At 54.8% G+C, this 16,999-nt stretch overlaps 6 protein-coding genes across 6 annotated transcripts; 4 read left to right on the forward strand and 2 right to left on the reverse strand.

The window, feature by feature from the left end:
* Positions 1-1,407: 1,407 nt before the first annotated feature.
* Positions 1,408-3,623, forward strand: DACRYDRAFT_20182 (uncharacterized protein). Its single transcript, XM_040771835.1, has one exon. It carries the CDS (start codon positions 1,425-1,427, stop codon positions 3,054-3,056), a length of 1,632 nt encoding a protein of 543 aa, XP_040632703.1. The 5' UTR covers positions 1,408-1,424; the 3' UTR covers positions 3,057-3,623.
* A 700-nt stretch (positions 3,624-4,323) lies between these two features.
* DACRYDRAFT_20183 (glutathione-disulfide reductase) lies at positions 4,324-7,505 on the forward strand. Its single transcript, XM_040771836.1, has 11 exons — positions 4,324-4,461; positions 4,561-4,680; positions 4,741-4,819; positions 4,871-4,887; positions 4,937-5,847; positions 5,895-6,728; positions 6,778-7,005; positions 7,076-7,199; positions 7,233-7,235; positions 7,308-7,343; positions 7,393-7,505. Exons 2-6 carry the CDS (start codon positions 4,597-4,599, stop codon positions 6,220-6,222), a joined length of 1,419 nt encoding a protein of 472 aa, XP_040632704.1. The 5' UTR covers positions 4,324-4,461; positions 4,561-4,596; the 3' UTR covers positions 6,223-6,728; positions 6,778-7,005; positions 7,076-7,199; positions 7,233-7,235; positions 7,308-7,343; positions 7,393-7,505.
* A 391-nt stretch (positions 7,506-7,896) lies between these two features.
* DACRYDRAFT_20184 (kinase-like protein) lies at positions 7,897-9,411 on the reverse strand. The gene is made up of 3 exons (XM_040771837.1): positions 9,047-9,411; positions 8,756-8,987; positions 7,897-8,704 (listed from the first exon to the last, which is right to left on the reverse strand). The coding sequence occupies exons 1-3, from the start codon at positions 9,185-9,187 to the stop codon at positions 8,043-8,045; spliced, it is 1,035 nt and encodes a 344-aa protein (XP_040632705.1). The 5' UTR covers positions 9,188-9,411; the 3' UTR covers positions 7,897-8,042.
* Positions 9,412-12,673: 3,262 nt separating this feature from the next.
* Positions 12,674-13,174, forward strand: DACRYDRAFT_20185 (uncharacterized protein). The gene has a single exon (XM_040771838.1). The coding sequence runs from the start codon at positions 12,936-12,938 to the stop codon at positions 13,113-13,115; it is 180 nt and encodes a 59-aa protein (XP_040632706.1). The 5' UTR covers positions 12,674-12,935; the 3' UTR covers positions 13,116-13,174.
* A 1,291-nt stretch (positions 13,175-14,465) lies between these two features.
* Positions 14,466-14,803, reverse strand: DACRYDRAFT_104300 (uncharacterized protein; the record flags this gene model as incomplete). Its single annotated transcript, XM_040767902.1, has 3 exons — positions 14,466-14,513; positions 14,562-14,709; positions 14,769-14,803. 3 exons carry the CDS (start codon positions 14,801-14,803, stop codon positions 14,466-14,468), a joined length of 231 nt encoding a protein of 76 aa, XP_040632707.1.
* A 527-nt stretch (positions 14,804-15,330) lies between these two features.
* On the forward strand, positions 15,331-16,761 carry DACRYDRAFT_113852 (uncharacterized protein; the record flags this gene model as incomplete). Its single annotated transcript, XM_040769710.1, has 6 exons — positions 15,331-15,347; positions 15,401-15,632; positions 15,685-15,983; positions 16,038-16,050; positions 16,098-16,199; positions 16,267-16,761. The coding sequence occupies 6 exons, from the start codon at positions 15,331-15,333 to the stop codon at positions 16,759-16,761; spliced, it is 1,158 nt and encodes a 385-aa protein (XP_040632708.1).
* Positions 16,762-16,999: the final 238 nt, after the last annotated feature.

The following is a 16,999-nucleotide window of genomic DNA, read 5'->3' on the forward strand; positions in this document are numbered from 1 at the left end:
GAGGGCTAGATCGAGAACGCTGGGTTTCTCGGACAGGAAGAAGCGAGATGTACGATCGGCCTGCGTACAACACAGCCTTGAATCACTCTGGAGCAGGCTCGCTTGTACAGGGTCGATGTCTAGATCTCGCACAGTGTTTGAGAGCATCCGCGGCGCAGTGTGTACACGTATGTTGCGAGGTGAGAAGAGATAGGTTGAGCGCCAAGGGAAGGAGAGCGAGATGGATGACGACGACTGCGGACCATTCCGAAACTAGTGCAATTTGGGCGATACGCGAGGTCCGAGTTATACAGCGGTCCGTGTTCAGATGGATTCCCAGTTGTTGCGGATGTGCTGTGGTCCGCCGACTGGTCAGGCGAGCAGGTTAGGTGGACGTGGAGGGGACAGCGGTGACAGCAGACAGCAGAGGTATCGCGGATGTTGCGGACTGCTGGTCGGGCGGGGGATGTTGATGGCCCCTGAAGAGGGAAATGTCTCAGTATATCCAATAAGGGGCTGGGTGTGTAAAGGGTCCAAGACGGAGCCAAGCATTCTTAGACTCCGGATCCGGCAGCATGTGCACTTTGCACACGTGCGCTAGCCTTCACCCCCGGAGAAGCCCTAGAATGTCGATTACCCATTGAGTCGAGCACCCCACCGTCGCCTCCCCACCGATCTGTATGGGGTTGACCACATTTGTTCTATAGATGCCATCGCGTGCCAGCGGTTTCTTCGAAGACGGCGAGCACGCAAGATTTCCTCATCGGCAGGCGAGGTACAGGAACAGGCGGTTTGCAACACCGCGGATGTTGATAGTCTTGCCTTATGGTGAATTGTCTGCAGGGATGGTGCAAGGGCAAGATGGAATATGATGAGTCGGCGATTTCCGAGTGAGAGAGAGTAAGAAAGTTACCGATGCTGTGTGTATTGAATATACAACGCCGATTCATGCGCAAGGAAGAGGAAGATCTCGAGCCATAGCGGGATTGCGCCACCGGGGAAGGGAAGCCCTGATTGTCTCAGTTGGGTGGGCTTGGCATGTGAGTGTCACTTCTCCCTCTTCCCCCCCCCCTCGACACCACATAGACCGTCACTTGATCCCGCTTTTCATTTCTCTCTCTCTCTTTAACCATCATCTCCTCTCTCCTCTCTTCCCCCCTTCTCTCTTTATCTCCGTCCTGTCCACCTCCCCTTTATAATTGACCGGTCTACACGAATACAACACCCCAACTACTACACGAACAAATCTATAACCTTAAATGGCAACAGCAAGTAGTCCCTCGTCTTATCACTTCTCACCCTCCCTGCTCTCCCCTCCACCCACATTCATCACTTTCGCATCCGGTTCATCTCCACGAGCTGGAGGCATCCTCCTCAATGCTTACAAGTCACCGACGTCGACTCCCCTTCCACTCCCCTCCCCACCAGCGAGTACCAGCCCTGTCATGCACCACCCACCCCGTGCACTCACCCCAACCTCGAATTCTTCCGAGGAGGACAAGCAGAACCCCCTCGGCACACCACGCAAGATCCGGTTCGCACCCTTTCCAGATCCGAGACGAGCAATCGCGGTGGACGAGGATGGAAAGGAGGTCGAAATGGTCGAGGATGAGGGAACGATAAGCTTCGGAATCACGAAGGACGCAAGTCCTCCAGTGAGCATCGAAGAACAGCTCGCATCGAGTCGCCCAGAGTCGATTGCGTCTACTGAAGAAGCGGAAGAGTACACCGCTACGCGCAAGGAGAGACCTCGCTCTTGGGGTACCGCAACCAAGAGTTTCCTGTCTCCTTTCCTGGCTAAATCATCGTCTAAAGGCGGTTTCCTATCTCCGGACACGGACGACGGCGAGGACTACATGTCAACCAAGTTGACGCGGAGAACCTCTACTGGGGGCCTCAGCGGAAGCAATCCGGATCGATTTCAGTGGGAGGTGAAACGCGCAGAGGAATTTCTTGGCGGGAGCGCGCTAAAGCAGATGATCTCCGCGAATTCTGACGTGGAAAATCCTTCTCGCAGTCATACACGGGCTCACAGTGCCGATAAAAGAAGAATGCTGCTGAACGGAAGGGTGTACGGCGGTGGGAGGCAGAAGCAGGAGAAATATACGGAGCCCGAATTTGTTGAATGGGGATATGGAGGAATGGGAAGTCAGAAAGCTGCTGCTCAGACCAGGTGGCAAAGTGTGCAGGGGAAGACGGTTTATAACTCCGGAGGCAATTCCCGCGGAGTAGACGAGGACTCCGACGACGGAAGCGGGATGGCCTGGGTCCGCAAACGGAGACGAGAGAGGGAATTGAAGGCCCAAATGGAGAAGGAGAAAGAACAGGCCAAGAACGGACAAGAGAACGAGAACGTCCCGCAGGCCCAGTCGGTACCACCTATTTCGACAAATGCCAAGACCCAACCCTCCGCTCACAGCTCGACTCGCACTACCCCGACAGCATCTACCTTGTCATCCGCGCTCTCATCCCGTTCTCAATCACCTCAACCTAGTATCGGGTCAGCCGCAGCTAACTCAGGCATTGCAACCGGCGCAAGCACTCCACACGTCGATGACGAACATCATTATCGGGCTGTGAGTCTCCCACCCCCTACTACCCATCATCATCATCATCACCTTTACAAACATCATGGCGACAAGGATCATCGGCCACTGCCTCCCCCACTCGCCCCTGTCACCGCGATTGATGCAATCAATCAGCAAGACATGCTTGGAACGGAAGCTGGAATCGGGAAAGCAAACACCCTCCAGCTGGAGCTTACGCCCGCAACCCCCGTTTCACCCGAACACGAGGAGAATAAACTTTCCTTGCAACAAGCTAATTCCATGCATGTACCGAACCCGCACGTGGTTGAGTCAAGCGAATCGAGCGACTCGGAGAGCAGCGACGAAGATGACGACGACGACGACGACGACGACGACGAGCCTGGTATCGCACGTGAGAAGAAGAGGGTCGCTTCGAGCGAGACAGACTCGACGGAGAGCGACGTCGAGGATGCACCAGACAACAAGCCTAGGCTCACGTCGGCTAGCGCGGGCGTTGAGAAAGTGTCGACGAAAGGCAGGCGGGGATAACATACGCAGGACGCTGGCAGCAGGGCTTTGTCCCTGGGCGGTTCACTCACCCCACCCAGCTGTACTCGTGCCTCGCACTGCAAGCAACCTGCCAGTCCTATCTCGGCGCCGATATCTCCTCTTTGGCATACCCGTTCTCCGGTCTTCGTCTTCGGCTTTCTGGTCACCCGAAAACAACCGCCTCTCTTCTCCCTATAGCGCCGCTGTGCAGCGCCGAAAGCGGCAGAAGAGCGACACAACACATTCTGTGATTTTCACTTCGTTCGTCGTTTTCTTCGGTGTAATACCCATTTCTTCGGCTCTGCAAGTGTACAATCTGCCCACAATCCACACCAAACACCCCATGCAATCTGTTCACCATCACTACACGTCTCAACGCCGGACTGTTCGTCCATTCGGTTTCGATTTCCGGGATTCGTACTTCTGCCCCTTTGCTTTCTTCTCAATCCGATTGTACTACCTCAACCCTTCGAAATCCCCCCAATTCACCATTCACGGGCACGAAGCGTAGTGTACGAACACTGCACTCCGCGAATTTGTACCCTCATACGATCATCCCAAGCTTTCTCCCCCTTCATCATCCCTCGTCACGCCATAGTTCGTGTACGATATAGTTCGAGTGTGACCAGCTATTGTAGGGGATGCGTTCTCTGCACGTAAGATATATCTTTTGATGGTGTTCCTTCCTTCGTGGGTGTGCACTTTTGTCCGCACTCGTACAATGCAGTTCTGATGGTGTGGAGGGGTGATGCATACAAATGTCGTGGGATAAAGCTCCAGAGCATGGGGATGAAATGGCAGTGCATAGGAGGACTGCCAACAATGGGCAACGTCACCGATATGCCCGACACGCTTCACACACACCACACCTTCTGGGTCGGCGATGTTTTGTGCGGCCCCCTCCATGCTCAAACGTTGGCGAAACACAGTTGTTATCCTTCCACAAACAGAAACGCGCAGTTTTTCCGTGCTTAGCAAGCACGGACCGGAGGGAAGCAGATCGGCGTTCTGCCGCGCTTTCCGCAGGTACCGGGGACGTCGATGTTGTAGGCGGTATGCATTTTGTATTGTAACAGGGTGTAAGAGAGAGAGGAAGGAAAAAAAGCTGTCCGGTGCAAAAATTAATCCGGTTATCAATCATCTAAATTTGCTAATATGGAGTTTGTCCGCGGGGGTGACACCTTACGTGAGCATCAGATCCATTGAGGGACTCTGGGAAGCAAGGCCTTGTCAGCACCTCAGGGCATCCCTATTGTCGAGTTTCCGGTAGTGTCCCTCATCCTTTTCGCTATTTATGCGCCTGCTGTCGTCCACGTCCAGACTGCTCTCATCTCACTCCCATCCCTCTCAGATAACGACATCAAAGTTGACAAGCTCAGCTGCTGCTGCATATAGACTTCGTTCGGTCAGCATACCTTCTTTCCCTTTGCTCGCGTGCTCGCCTCCCCAATTCGCGTATCCGGGGAATGGGGACTACGTTACTGACAACACTTGTTGTTCGTAGATCTCTCGTACATTCACCACCACCACTCCAGAAAAAATGGCCCCGATCGAAAAGTCGACGTCGAACGAGAAGTATGACTTGATTATCCTCGGTGGAGGAAGCGCCGGCAGTGGGGCCTCGGTGAGTGGCTCAGCTGGACGTTGAGGAAACCATGACTAATATCACGATTTCGGTTTACAGCGCCGAGCGGCGATGTATGGCAAAAAGGTAGCTGTCATCGAGAAGGATGGCAAGCTAGGTGGGACTTGTGTCAATGTTGGTGAGTAGAAAAACAGCTGTCGTTCTAGCTACATGCTAACCTGACCTGTAGGATGTGTGCCGAAAAAGGTCAGGAGTCCGCATATATGCGTTTTCGCACACTCTAATAGTCTCATAGCTCATGTGGCATGCCGCTGACATGGCGGAGCGTCTGCGTGCCGCCGCGTCCTACGGATATCCGGACGCAGGGGCTCTGAGCCAAGAGTTCAACTGGGAGTACTTCAAGAAGAAGCGCGATGCCTACGTGCACATGTTGAACGGCGTGTACGAGCGCAACTTCAACAAGGAGGGTGTGGAATTCCATGATGGGTTCGCCTCCTTCGTCGACCAGCACACCGTCGCCGTCAAGCGCCGTGACGGCACTGTCGATCACATGACTGCCGATACGTTCTACATCGCTGTCGGCGGGCGACCGGGCATCCCTAAGGACGTGCCCGGTGCAGAGCTGGGCATAACCTCAGACGGGTTCTTCGAGCTCGAGCACCGCCCGAAGCGTGTCTGTGTCGTCGGCGCGGGGTACATCGCAGTTGAGCTCGCTGGGATCTTCCACACCCTCGGAAGCGACGTGCACCTAATGATCCGGCACGAAAAGGTTCTGCGCACGTTCGACCCGATGCTTCAGGATGTCTTGACCGACTGGCTTGTCCACACCGGTGTCGACCTGCACAAGAACACCCTCGTAACCAAGGTTGAGGGCCAGAAGGGTGGGCCGCTCACCGTCTTCACCAATGACGGGAAGAGCGTCGAAGTAGATTGTCTCCTCTGGGCTATTGGCAGGCACCCAAGCACCGAGAGCCTCAACCTGGACAAGATTGGCGTGAAGGTTGACGAGAAGGGCGATGTTATCGTGGATGAATTCCAGAAGACGTCTGTTGACCACATCTATTCCATGGGTGACTGTGCGGGCAAGTACCTCCTTACCCCTGTCGCGATTGCCGCTGGGCGAAGGACGTCGAACCGCCTGTACGGTGGTCCCCAGTTCAAGGACGACAAACTGTCGTACGAGAACATCCCCACTGTTGTCTTCTCGTGAGTCCTCTCACCACTCAGTTGGGCATCATTTTGACGTGTGGTAGTCACCCGCCCTGTGGTACTGTTGGCCTCACTGAGCCGGAGGCTCGTAAAAAGTACGGCGACGCGAACATCAAGATATACAAGACATCGTTCAAGGCGATGTACTTTGGCATGTTCAACGACGACTCGCACAAGGAGCCCACGTCGTACAAAGTCATCTGCGTTGGTCCAGAGGAGAAGGTCGTCGGCATCCACATCATCGGCATGGGGAGCGATGAGATGATGCAGGGCTTTGGTGTCGCTGTCAGGATGGGATGCACGAAGGAGGACCTGGATAGGACCGTCGCTATCCATCCGACGTCGTCTGAGGAGCTTGTCACCCTCCGATAGACGATTAAGCGCTCGCTCATCTTGCTCGTATGTAGCACAGTATGCGTACCCTCAGTCAATATGTAGAAGTAGAAATGGTATCATTGAATGACAATTGAATGAAACAAGAGGGAGAAGCTCATCCAGGTACTAGTACAAGGAAGACGTAACCGCTTGAACCCGGGAATGACCTGGCGACGCGACTATGCATATCATACCGGCACTGCTCTAGCGGGAGGTAGGGGCGAACGGAATACAAGGACAGAGGAGGGGGGAGGACCGGAAAGCATGATAATGACCATCCCTTGAATGCACGCACGCTCAGCAGCACTTCTGTTGCTGTTTCGGCTCCTGGCTCGGCGTAACGGTGATGCTCTCCCCTCCTGATGGCCTTATTGCGTCTGCTGACGTCTCAAGTGCCTTGCTCGATACGATGTGGTAGATGTCGGTCAAGATGGTCTGGAAGGCTGCCTCGACATTCGTCGCGTCCAGCGCAGACGTTTCGATGAATGACAGACCGTTATCAGCTGCGGAACACATCAGCACGTGCACAACTTCTGATGCACTAGCACGCACTGGCAAACTGCTTCGCTTCGTCCGTCAAGACTGCCCGTAGGTGCTTGAGATCGCTCTTGTTTCCAACAAGCATGATAACGATGTTGCTGTCCGCATGATCTCTCAACTCCTTGAGCCATCTTGCTACGTTCACAAATGTCGCGTGCTTGGAAATGTCGTACACCAACAGCGCGCCTACTGCGCCGCGATAGTAGGCAGCAGTGATAGCGCGATACCGTTCCTGTCCAGCTGCACAGGCATTAGCACAGTCACCGCGGGAAGGAGCAGGAGCAATGGCGTGGGGAGAGAGAATACGCACCAGTATCCCATATCTGCGCCTTGACCACCTTGCCATCAACATTGATTGTCCGTGTCGCAAACTCGACACCGATTGTGGACTTTGAGTCCTGGTTGAACTCGTTCCTCGTGAATCGCGAGAGCACTTCGAGTCACATGCTCAGCCACACGTCCTCCACGTTGTTGATGCACACTTACGGTTCCTGCGCAACAATTAGCGGAAGTTGACGTACTTTGGGAGTGAGAAAGACTCACGATTTGCCGACTCCAGACTCCCCGATTAACACGATCTGTAGCACATGAGAACACAATCTCCAATCTCTGGGTTCATCATTGTACCTTGAAGAGATAGTCATAGTTGCTGCCCTCAGCCATCGTTTTGTCCTTTTAGTAGATTTTGAATACTTGGGGGTTCGTTGCAAATGGTAAGAGTCAAAAGTAAACGCAGTTAGAAGTGTGGTCGTCAGCAAGAAGGAGTTGTAGATCCAGTGGGTGACGAGAACGGAGATGTGTGAAAGCAATGGCGCGTACCGGGGCATCGATGGAGCAAGTTTCATTCTGGAAGCATCGCCACTTGATCATCTTAGGGCAGCGCATCTCCGTGTTGACTTTGCTGTACTGCACTGATCTATTAGTCATTCTATAGAAAGATATGTACAGCCTAGTCCTATCAGACATAACTTATCTGTTCTTACCTTTTTTCCTAGTAGGAGCAACAACAAGTACAACAAACCTCGTGCAAGCTCCAGCACTTGAAGCGAACAGAAACAAAAGAAACAAAAGAACGCTACGCACATCAGAGGAAGAAGCAAGGAATCAAGCACAATGACAGATAGTAGAGGGTATTCTAAGCTATGTCAGGGCATGTATTAGGTTTCCAGATGGAACCGCAGGTATAGCAACAAAAATACAAGCGCCCTTTTGGACGCACGCATCAACCAACTCTTTCACCACCGCATAGGCAGAGAAGGATAGGGATTGGACGGGCTTTAGACAACCTCGTTCCGTGCGATTTCCCCGATCGAATCTCCATCGACCAGTTCCGCGCGCTTGCTATCTGCATCACGATGCGGCGGAGCCGGTGCACCTGGGCCTTGCATCCACTCGTCGTCCCATAACTCGATGACCTTCGCTCGCTTGGCGGGGTCGCGCACAAGGAGCCGGGCGACAACGTGTTTTAGTCCGGGAGTAGCAAGGTTGAGCGAGCGAACAGGATCGGAGTCAATCGTCCCGTGGGGTGTAAGCATGTCGGGCACGGGGAAGGACGGACGTGGGTCCTTCGGCCAGGAATAGTCGCCTTTGGCGATCCGGAAGAGGAGCGCTTTGCGCCCTTCTCGGCCTCCGCGGAAGCTGCCCCCCGTGCCGGCATGGGCGTCAGTAGCATTCGGGTCAAAGGGCAGCACGCGTGTGGCCAGCGCGTATAAGACCACTCCGCATGCCCAGGCGTCTGTTTGGCGGCCATCGTATTTCTGACCCATGACGATCTCGGGTGCTGCATAGGACTCTGACCCGCATCGCGTCTGTAATAGAGGTTTGGCAGGATCGATGAACCTGGAGAGCCCAAAGTCTGAGAGCTTGAGCAGCGGCGTCGGGAGATCGTCCAGCGATGGGTAGGAGGAAATCAAGAAGGGGTCACAGGTGAGGAGGATATCTAGATAATGCGATCAGCTAAGCACATGGGTCTTTGATTAGGCGCACGCACTCTCAAGTTTGATATCCCGGTGCACGAGCGCTACGCCGTGCATCCACCCGACAGCTCTGACGAGTTCACCAAACATTCGTCGTACGAGTGGTTCGGTCATCCGCCTATACTTGTCGTCATTGTCCAGGAGAGAGAAGAGTTCCCCGCCAGCGAGGTACTCCAGGACGAGGCAATGATGTGTGACAGTGGTGAACGAGTGAAGATAGGAGACGATCGATGGGTGACAGACATGCTATTCCGGGAAAGTGAGTCAAGAGACGCCAAACCGCGTAAGCGCCCTGATGAACATACCCGAAGCACCTCGACCTCGCGCACAAAGCTGATCCTTGTCCGATCATTGGCATCGCACATGGCCCTATCAAGGCACTTGACGGCAACAAGCCTGCCTTCCTTTCTCTCTTCCACCCCACCACCACCGGGAACATGCAGCATCCTATCTTTCTCCCTCTTTTCCCCCACCCGCCCAGGCGCACTTCCTCCCTCCCCATCCTCCTCATCAAGCACCACGCTACCTTCCCTCTCCTCCCTAGCCACTCTCCCGCTAAAGAACCCACCGCTTGGAGCCCTCGGACCTGGCGATAATCCCGCCATCTTCCGATCCTTCCTCATCCTAGCCCAGCTCTCACTTTTTCTTCGCTCCTTCGGGTCTCCTCCACCCAAGGCTCCAGAGGAGTCCCGCGCTAACCAGACAGAAGAGAATGCCCCCTGTCCAAGGACCCGGACGAGAGTGAGGGTAAGGTCGTCCGATACGAGTGATGCGCCGCGGTGGAGCGGCTCGTGTGGAACACGTTCGGCGAGCGTGGAGTGGGGTTCTCGGTGCAGATGTGGAGCATGATGTTCCGGCTCTTGCTTCTCTTGTCTTTCCCCGTCCCCATTCCCCATGTCCGCAGGCGCCGTAAAGGGCGTTGGTGGCAATGGCTTCTCAGGCGCAAAAGTGAAGCCCACTGCGCCGTTATTGATCGTGGCAGACCTCGGTCTCTCAAACTCCTTTTCCGGCAACAATGATGCCTCGTGCAAGTGTGAATGCTCGTGTTCATGTGTATGCGCGTGTGGGGCGCGGACGGGCGACCCATCCGGGCTTGTGGTGTACGGCGAAGGTTCATCGAGGAGAATAATCTTCCTCCTTGATGGACTGCCTCCGGAAAGTGAGTGCGCATGGCCGGATATACGTCGCAACCTGTCTCTTCGCCTAAGCGCCGCTTCCGCTTTGGGCGTCAGGTCGTCCTCATACAGTTCCAGGGAGACGCGGGGTTGGGAGGGTCCCGCAATCTGGCCCCTTTCCATTTCTCCTGTGTCACCTTCGTCGGATAGAGGGGGAGAGGCAGGGCGTGATGGGCGCAACGCGGGCGGTGGTGCCGGCGTCATGCTCCCGAGTCCAGTCGGGGTGTAGAATATCGCGTTCATGCTATCTGCGCGTGCAGGGCTGCGCTCAGCAGAAATGGAGCGATACGCAGGGGAGGAGGACAATCCGAGGATCTGACCATCAGCGTGTTTCCCACGAACGGATACGGAAACGGAGCGTTGGGGGAGGATGGATAACGGAGGAGGTGGAGGGGTAGCAGCAAAGGAGGCGGAGAAGAAGCTGCTCGTCTTGTTACCCCCTCCTCCGGGAGTGCTGTCCATATCCCGCTCGCATTCGGCAAAATCACTCACGCTACCCGCGTTGGAGAGGCTCGGAGAGGGGAGGGCGCTAATGAACCGGGACTGGGCGCCAGATTCCCAGCCGGTGAGGTTGAGGGAGAGGGCGGAGCGGGACTTGGGTAATGCATGCTGTTGCATGAGCGCTTGAGTTGGGATGTTTGGCGACAGGTAAGTACTGCTCCCGCTTGCGCTTGGTGGGAGAGGGGTGGAAGAGAAGGAGGGAGAGAGGGCGAGATAAGACGTCGAGGTCGATGGCCAACCGCTATCGGATGGGGCAGGGGTAGGCAAACGAGTGATCTCGCGTGTTGAAAGGTCGTCCATCGTTAGCTGTTGTGGTTGTAGTTGTCGAGGTAAAGGAGTAACAAGATGAGCAAGACTGAACAGTCAGAAAGAGACGACGCAGCGTTATTGTATCGGCGAGTGAGCAGCGTCAAGCGTACGCGACATGGGCCGCAGTCAACGTGCCCAGTACTCGGTGCTCGTTCGCGGATACGCCCTGTACCTTCCGCAGCTCCTGTCCGGCCTAATGGAATCCGCCCGCCGTCGAGGGGATGATGACGAGTCTCGGTACGGAACTGTGTGGTATGTCCGTGGAGCGTTCCAAAGTCAGGAGTACCAGCCCAAACAGACGGTGCTCGTCGTCGTCGTCAGCGTTGTCGTCGTCAGTAACAAGAGGAGCAAAGCAGAGAATGGAAAGCGGTGCAGATGGTGGTGGTGTAGAAGCAACATGAACGGGCGGTCTGATGGTCAGCCTTACCTCACTGCGATTCGGTGGCGGTGAATCCTTTTCCTCAAACACAAGGCCAAGCCTTTTGATTATAATTATTCCTTCCATTCTCTCCTCCATCAACTATTTACACATTCCGCCTTGGTCGGAAATATCTGATGCGCCCGTAACTTTCTATATAAATTCCTATGCACAGGATGCACCCTGCCCGGACTGACTTGCGGTTGCTTGGGAACAAACGCCCTCATAATGGTAATTCAACAATAGGACCGGACAACTCCGAATCATTCACCCGAACAATATGGTCCAACCTGTGCAAGAGCATTTGCAACCTTGTATGTCTGTATGTATTATCCCATACGGTGACTCGAAATGATAACCTCCACATGAATCCGCACACGATACCGATAAGCCTTCCATCATGTCGCTCGACGCCATCACCCGCCCCTCTCTGAACACCATCGAAAACATCTTCCCTCCTCACGCAGACACTTTCATCCTACGCGTGTGGTCAAAAGTCAGCTCACCAACGCGCCCCCTTATAGCACACGTGTGTTTTCCGCACATGAAACTCTGCGAGATCCGTATCCCGTGATATCCAAGAACCAGAAGCCAGAAGTGAACCCGGTGGGAGATCGAATACCCCGCTTTTCTCGGGGTTTTGTATTGTCAATGCGCCTTCTTTCGGAAATGCGATGGCAACTAGCCTCGCGGCGTCGCCGCTAGCTGTTAGGCTCTTGGGTTGACTCGATTTCTTGGCTGTTTGTCTGTACGACATAATACTCCAAAATTGCTGGGCAAGAATCTCACTGGCGACAGACTTGCTCGAGATTTTTTTTTGGCTGCGACTGTCCCGGTACAACAAACTGCTTTACAATACAACATCCCGATACATAACGAATACTTCTGACAATAAAAATCTCTTTAGAGCCACATAACACTTGGTCTGCCGCCACTCTATCCCAACTTGTTCAACTCCTGCAAGATCTTCCTCTCCCCTCCTCCCAAATACCAAGCGACCCTCTTCTCCGTCACCTTCCCCTCCTTCTGCACACGATCGCGGCCCTTCCATTCCCCCATCTCCCTTACTTCCACTTCCCCGCCTCGCGCTTCCGCCCTCCACCAGCGCCGGTTATATGTCTCCCAACCTGCCCACCTCTTCCCTTCGCCCTTCCCTCCCCCTGTTTCCTCCCCAACACCTAGAGGCCGCTCCCACTCCCCCACCCAAACTTCCAGCACAGGCAGAACCCTGTACCGGCTCACCATCGCCCACAACAACCTAGCCTCCTCACATCCCACCTCCGGCTTCTGGAGCACAGGCGGACACCCCAGGCCCAGCTCGCAGAACACACTCAGCCTCTCCAACCTCAACAGTGCCAGCGCGGCGATGAAATTTCCTGGCCAGCCTTGCCTCCTGTCCAGGTCGACACTGAGCGAGCGTAGGGAAGGGCACCAGTCTGCCACACGCTCGAGCTCATCTACGCTTAGCGTATCCCTTGGCTTGCCGTCCCCCCGCTCCCGTGTGTGGATGGTAAGATCCCGCAGTGTCTCCCCGTGTACGTGCGCCAGCACAGCCCGATACTCCCCAGGGATGGAGAGCTCCTCCAGCGACAGGCCCATAAGGAACGAAGCGAGCACGATGGGGGCCATGCCCCTCTCCCCAGAAGGACAGTAATTGTCGGCCAGAGTGAGGCTGCTCAGCCGCCGCAAGCGGCCTGTCAGCGCCCCGAGGAAGTGGGGGACACCCTTACACCCGCGGAGAGAAAGGCTTTCCAGCTTGGGGCCGTCGAGCGCCGAGCGCCAGTGGGCGGCATGCGACGCGCTAAAACGGTATCCTTCGAGCTTGAGGCTGCAGAGGGGTGGGAACCGCTTCACCTCACTCAGGTCAAGGGCGCACTTCCCCTTTCCCCTACTCCCCTGTGGACCGACAAGCTTAAGCGTCAGATGCCGCAGGTCCTTCCCCTCTCTCAGTACGCACTGTACTGCCCCTAGCCGGTCTTTCCACGTTTCTTCCGACGAACCGAGCGCGTCATACGAGAGGACGACGGTGAGGCTGTACAACCTCGCTGGTCGGAGGGGGAAGGAACGCGGGTGGAGCCCATCCCAGTGCCCTATAGAGAGGAGGCAAGTAGGAAAATGGGAGGCGAGGAAAGCCGTCATATTCGACGGCGGGAGGAGTGGGGTGAGCCATCTGTTCCCAATCCATGGTCAGCAAAGCGTACTCCCCAGCACGGACGCAATCATGCGCACTCGAACTTGTCCAGATGCTTAAGGCGCAACAGCAGGCCCCAGAGGAATCGTACCGTCCCCCATTCGGCGCCCTCTAACCTCCTCCCCCCTCCCGCTCCATCCCCTACTAATCCACCACCACCATACACCTCCACCTCCCTCACATACGGTCGGCGAATATCATCCGCAAGCAGGGAGCGAATGAGCTCATTAGAGCTACGCATCCGGGCAGGCGAGGGTGAAAGGCAGATCCGGATCCGGCGATAGATGTACGGAAGGGACAGCGCGTGCAAGTGGTGGTTCGTCCTTCCTAGCGCAAGCAAGGCCCGCATATCCGTAGCGACCTACACTCGTCAGCGGTCAACATTCCCCACGCGGCCTAACACGACTTACCAGCTCTAACACACGGTCCAGCACCTCCCACCCGAGCTCTTCGAGTCCACTCGCCCTTCCTTTCCCCTTAAACTCCCTCAAGCGCCCAAAACAGCCGCCGGCAAGTCGGATCATCCTCTTGACACTAGGACTGAACGATAGGCAGTCGCTTGACTCTCCAGGCAAGCGGCGTAAAAAACAAGCCATATACCCTTCCCGCGCTGGTGGGGCGAGGGTAGTTATACCCCCCCCAGCGCAGCGCAGAGCGGTGCTGTGCTGCAGCTGATCAGGATGCCTGTGTCAACATCTGCTGCAAGCAGAGCAGTTCCATTCTCGCTCCCGATCATTCTGTGTCCACGACCGGCGGAACGTCTACATCAGACTTCTACAGCAGTTGAAGTTCGCCCCGCTGATAGAGGAGCATGATTTTGAGCACTGGTTTGCCAGCTGTTGGATATCCAGCGTGCGTCTCAGCTGGCCAGGAAAGGAGTATTAATATTGTACAGTTGTACAGAGAGCAGTGCAGTACAATGGCATGGGCTGATCATCGGCCTATAAACCCAGGGTTGGACAAGTTGTGCATTGATGTGAAACACGCAAGAACATGTACTGATGATGATCTGACCTCCGGAGCCAGGGTTCTTCCGATCAGTACATTGGACAATATGATGCCGTAATGTAGCATCTATCTATCATCTTCGAACTCTAATGCTGTGCTGCTGCGGCCATGGCTCGCCTAGCCTACGAGTCCACCTCCTCCAACTCGTGAGCAAGCTTGACAACATCATTCTACTCATTCCAGTCAGAACCTCGCTTCCTGTTCTAGACGGCACTCACCCCCTGGCGCTCAATCCTCACCGCCGGGTCCTCCTCCCCCCTTCCCTTCCGGCTGATCACATTCCCCTTTTGGCTCGTCACTTTAGCTTCTCCATCTGGTACGATCTCGGCTACGGTACCGGAGGGGTGGCTGGTGCCCCATTTCCAGCTACGGGGGGTTTGGGGGATTAGTTAGGCTTTAATTTGGAGGGGAATGGAAAAACGGACTGGACAGTGTCGCCCTCAGAGATCTGATCTGACATGGTTATGCTTGTTGGTGGAAGTGAATGGGCTGAGATGGGAATTTACGGTGAAGTTGGCGAAAGGAAGTTGCTGAGCTTCGGAGTTCTTATACCTCTTTTGGCTGTGGCTGTTGGACGCCTTCCTGTGAGGTCACGCTAGTGAGATGTGATGGGGATCGCCAGCCATGCATATTGCAAACGTCATAGCACTAATGTTCATCTTGAGAAAACAGCGATCTCGATCTCGATATTTCGACTCCCATTCCGATTGCGATTGCGATCATGGTCGTCCCCTTATGGCGTCCCGTACCCGCCCCTCTGCTGAGTGTGATACCTCTTCCCTGAACCTCCATGTCTACATATTCTCATTTACAACAACAAGTCATTGACCTTGAATGCTCTGAACCCCGAATGCACTGAATTATATTACTCGTTTGGAAAACTCCAAACAGCTCATCATCCCGAAACATTGCGCTCCTCATCTCACCTCGCGTCCGAACCATACGCATTGTGACTGTGGTGCGGTCGCACACTAGAACAGCTTCATCATGCCATCCAAGCGCAGGTCTGCGATACCCCCCTGCTCGGGCAGCCCTAGATAGCTAATATATGGTCTAGGCATGCAACATCTCAACGTTCTCCAATGGCGGCATCGGAGTTTGCCGATCTGAAAGATACCGAAGCCTTCCACGACTACCTGTGCTCCGTCCATGCAGATTGTATGTACATCAGGGAGGGAGCAGGAGACACAGGAGTTCCTTGGGCAGATATGCCAGATGTCATTCGCTCAGACTTTATCTCGCTCCCTGAAGGCCACCGTGGCCCATTCCTTCCACAGACCCTCAAGAACGTCAGTTCTTTCTAATTATTCCCCAACTCGTCGGACTAACGGATTTGCACAGTGGTCCGAAGATACACACATAAGTGAGAGGGACGTGCGCTTTGCGCGTGCTCTGTCTGAGCTCGATGAGAGCGTCTGGATCCCGCCATCGTCCACGTCAACCTCAAACATAGGTCCAGCAGATATCCCGCACCTGTCGGTCATATACACGCACATTCACCAGGTGGAAGAAGTCAAGAAAATCGGAGTCCACCCTTCCGAGCTAATGATGCGAGGCCCGATTGATTTCATGTTGCGGATCTGCTGTGACGATAAGTTGAACAGCCAAGAAGACCAGGATGCGTTCAATGTGGCGATTTTGTGAGCACAGCAGTCTATTCTTCTTGATGACGTGCTAACTCTCACATCGTACAGAATGGAGCAGAGGGTACGGATGTGTAGAGCATTTGAACCCCTGCCGGACATTACCTCTAGCGACAACGAGCGGCGTTGGGACTTCCAAAGAGAGTGCAGTACGGTCTGGCATGCGGTACCGCACATATCGCGGTAATCGCTTGTATGCTCAATAGTGATAACGTGCGCGATATTCCCGCTCGAACCCCGAACTGACTGACACATGATCCCAGCATGTTGAACTCCACAGGGTTGCAATTTGGGACCCGCACAATGTTGGCGATCTTCTCCGATGCTTCTCCTTTGTCCGTGCTGTCGTAAGTCAAGCAGAAGCTGCTGCGATGAACTCGACTTGGCTATCGATCGGCTGACGACCGTCCCGCGGGAACTTTGGTGGAGAGCTGAAGACGAGCCTCCTCAATGGGAATCACCAGCATCGCCCCGTGCGAAAAAGAGGAAGACTCTCAAGAAGAGCCTGTCTGGGAGAGCACCACCGCAGAAGCCACAGCCTTTTGTTGTCCCGGCAGAGGACTTCTTTCACGTCTGCAACACATTATTCTCCACCAAAGGCGTCATGTCCGCTGCAGACGAGGCTAGGTGGCTTGAGCTATCCGAGGCTCGGGAAAAGCTCGAATCAGACATCAAGCCGACGGAGAGCTATATCCGAGGATCGGATGACACGCAGTCCCGGATCGAAGCGTGGACGCGACAGATTCAGCCGGTCATTCAGGATCCAGCGAAATGAGTGAGTTGCTAGCAGTTGGACTACAGTACTACAGTCTTTATCCCTATATGTACAATTCACAGCATATGCGGCTTCCCGCATGAACAGTTAGTAACATTCCCTTGTGTGGTCCAACCCTCCTGTGTGGTGCGTTACCAGGTAATGCGAATGCAATTGTCCCACTGAAAGTTTGGTAGGAGAGCGGCCTAGTGAAAGCCACCAGTATTACATCATTCTACCCCGTCACTGTCACGGCTAT

This window comes from Dacryopinax primogenitus (assembly GCF_000292625.1).
Source record: "Dacryopinax primogenitus strain DJM-731 SS1 chromosome Unknown DACRYscaffold_2, whole genome shotgun sequence".
Lineage (NCBI taxonomy): Eukaryota > Fungi > Basidiomycota > Dacrymycetes > Dacrymycetales > Dacrymycetaceae > Dacryopinax > Dacryopinax primogenitus.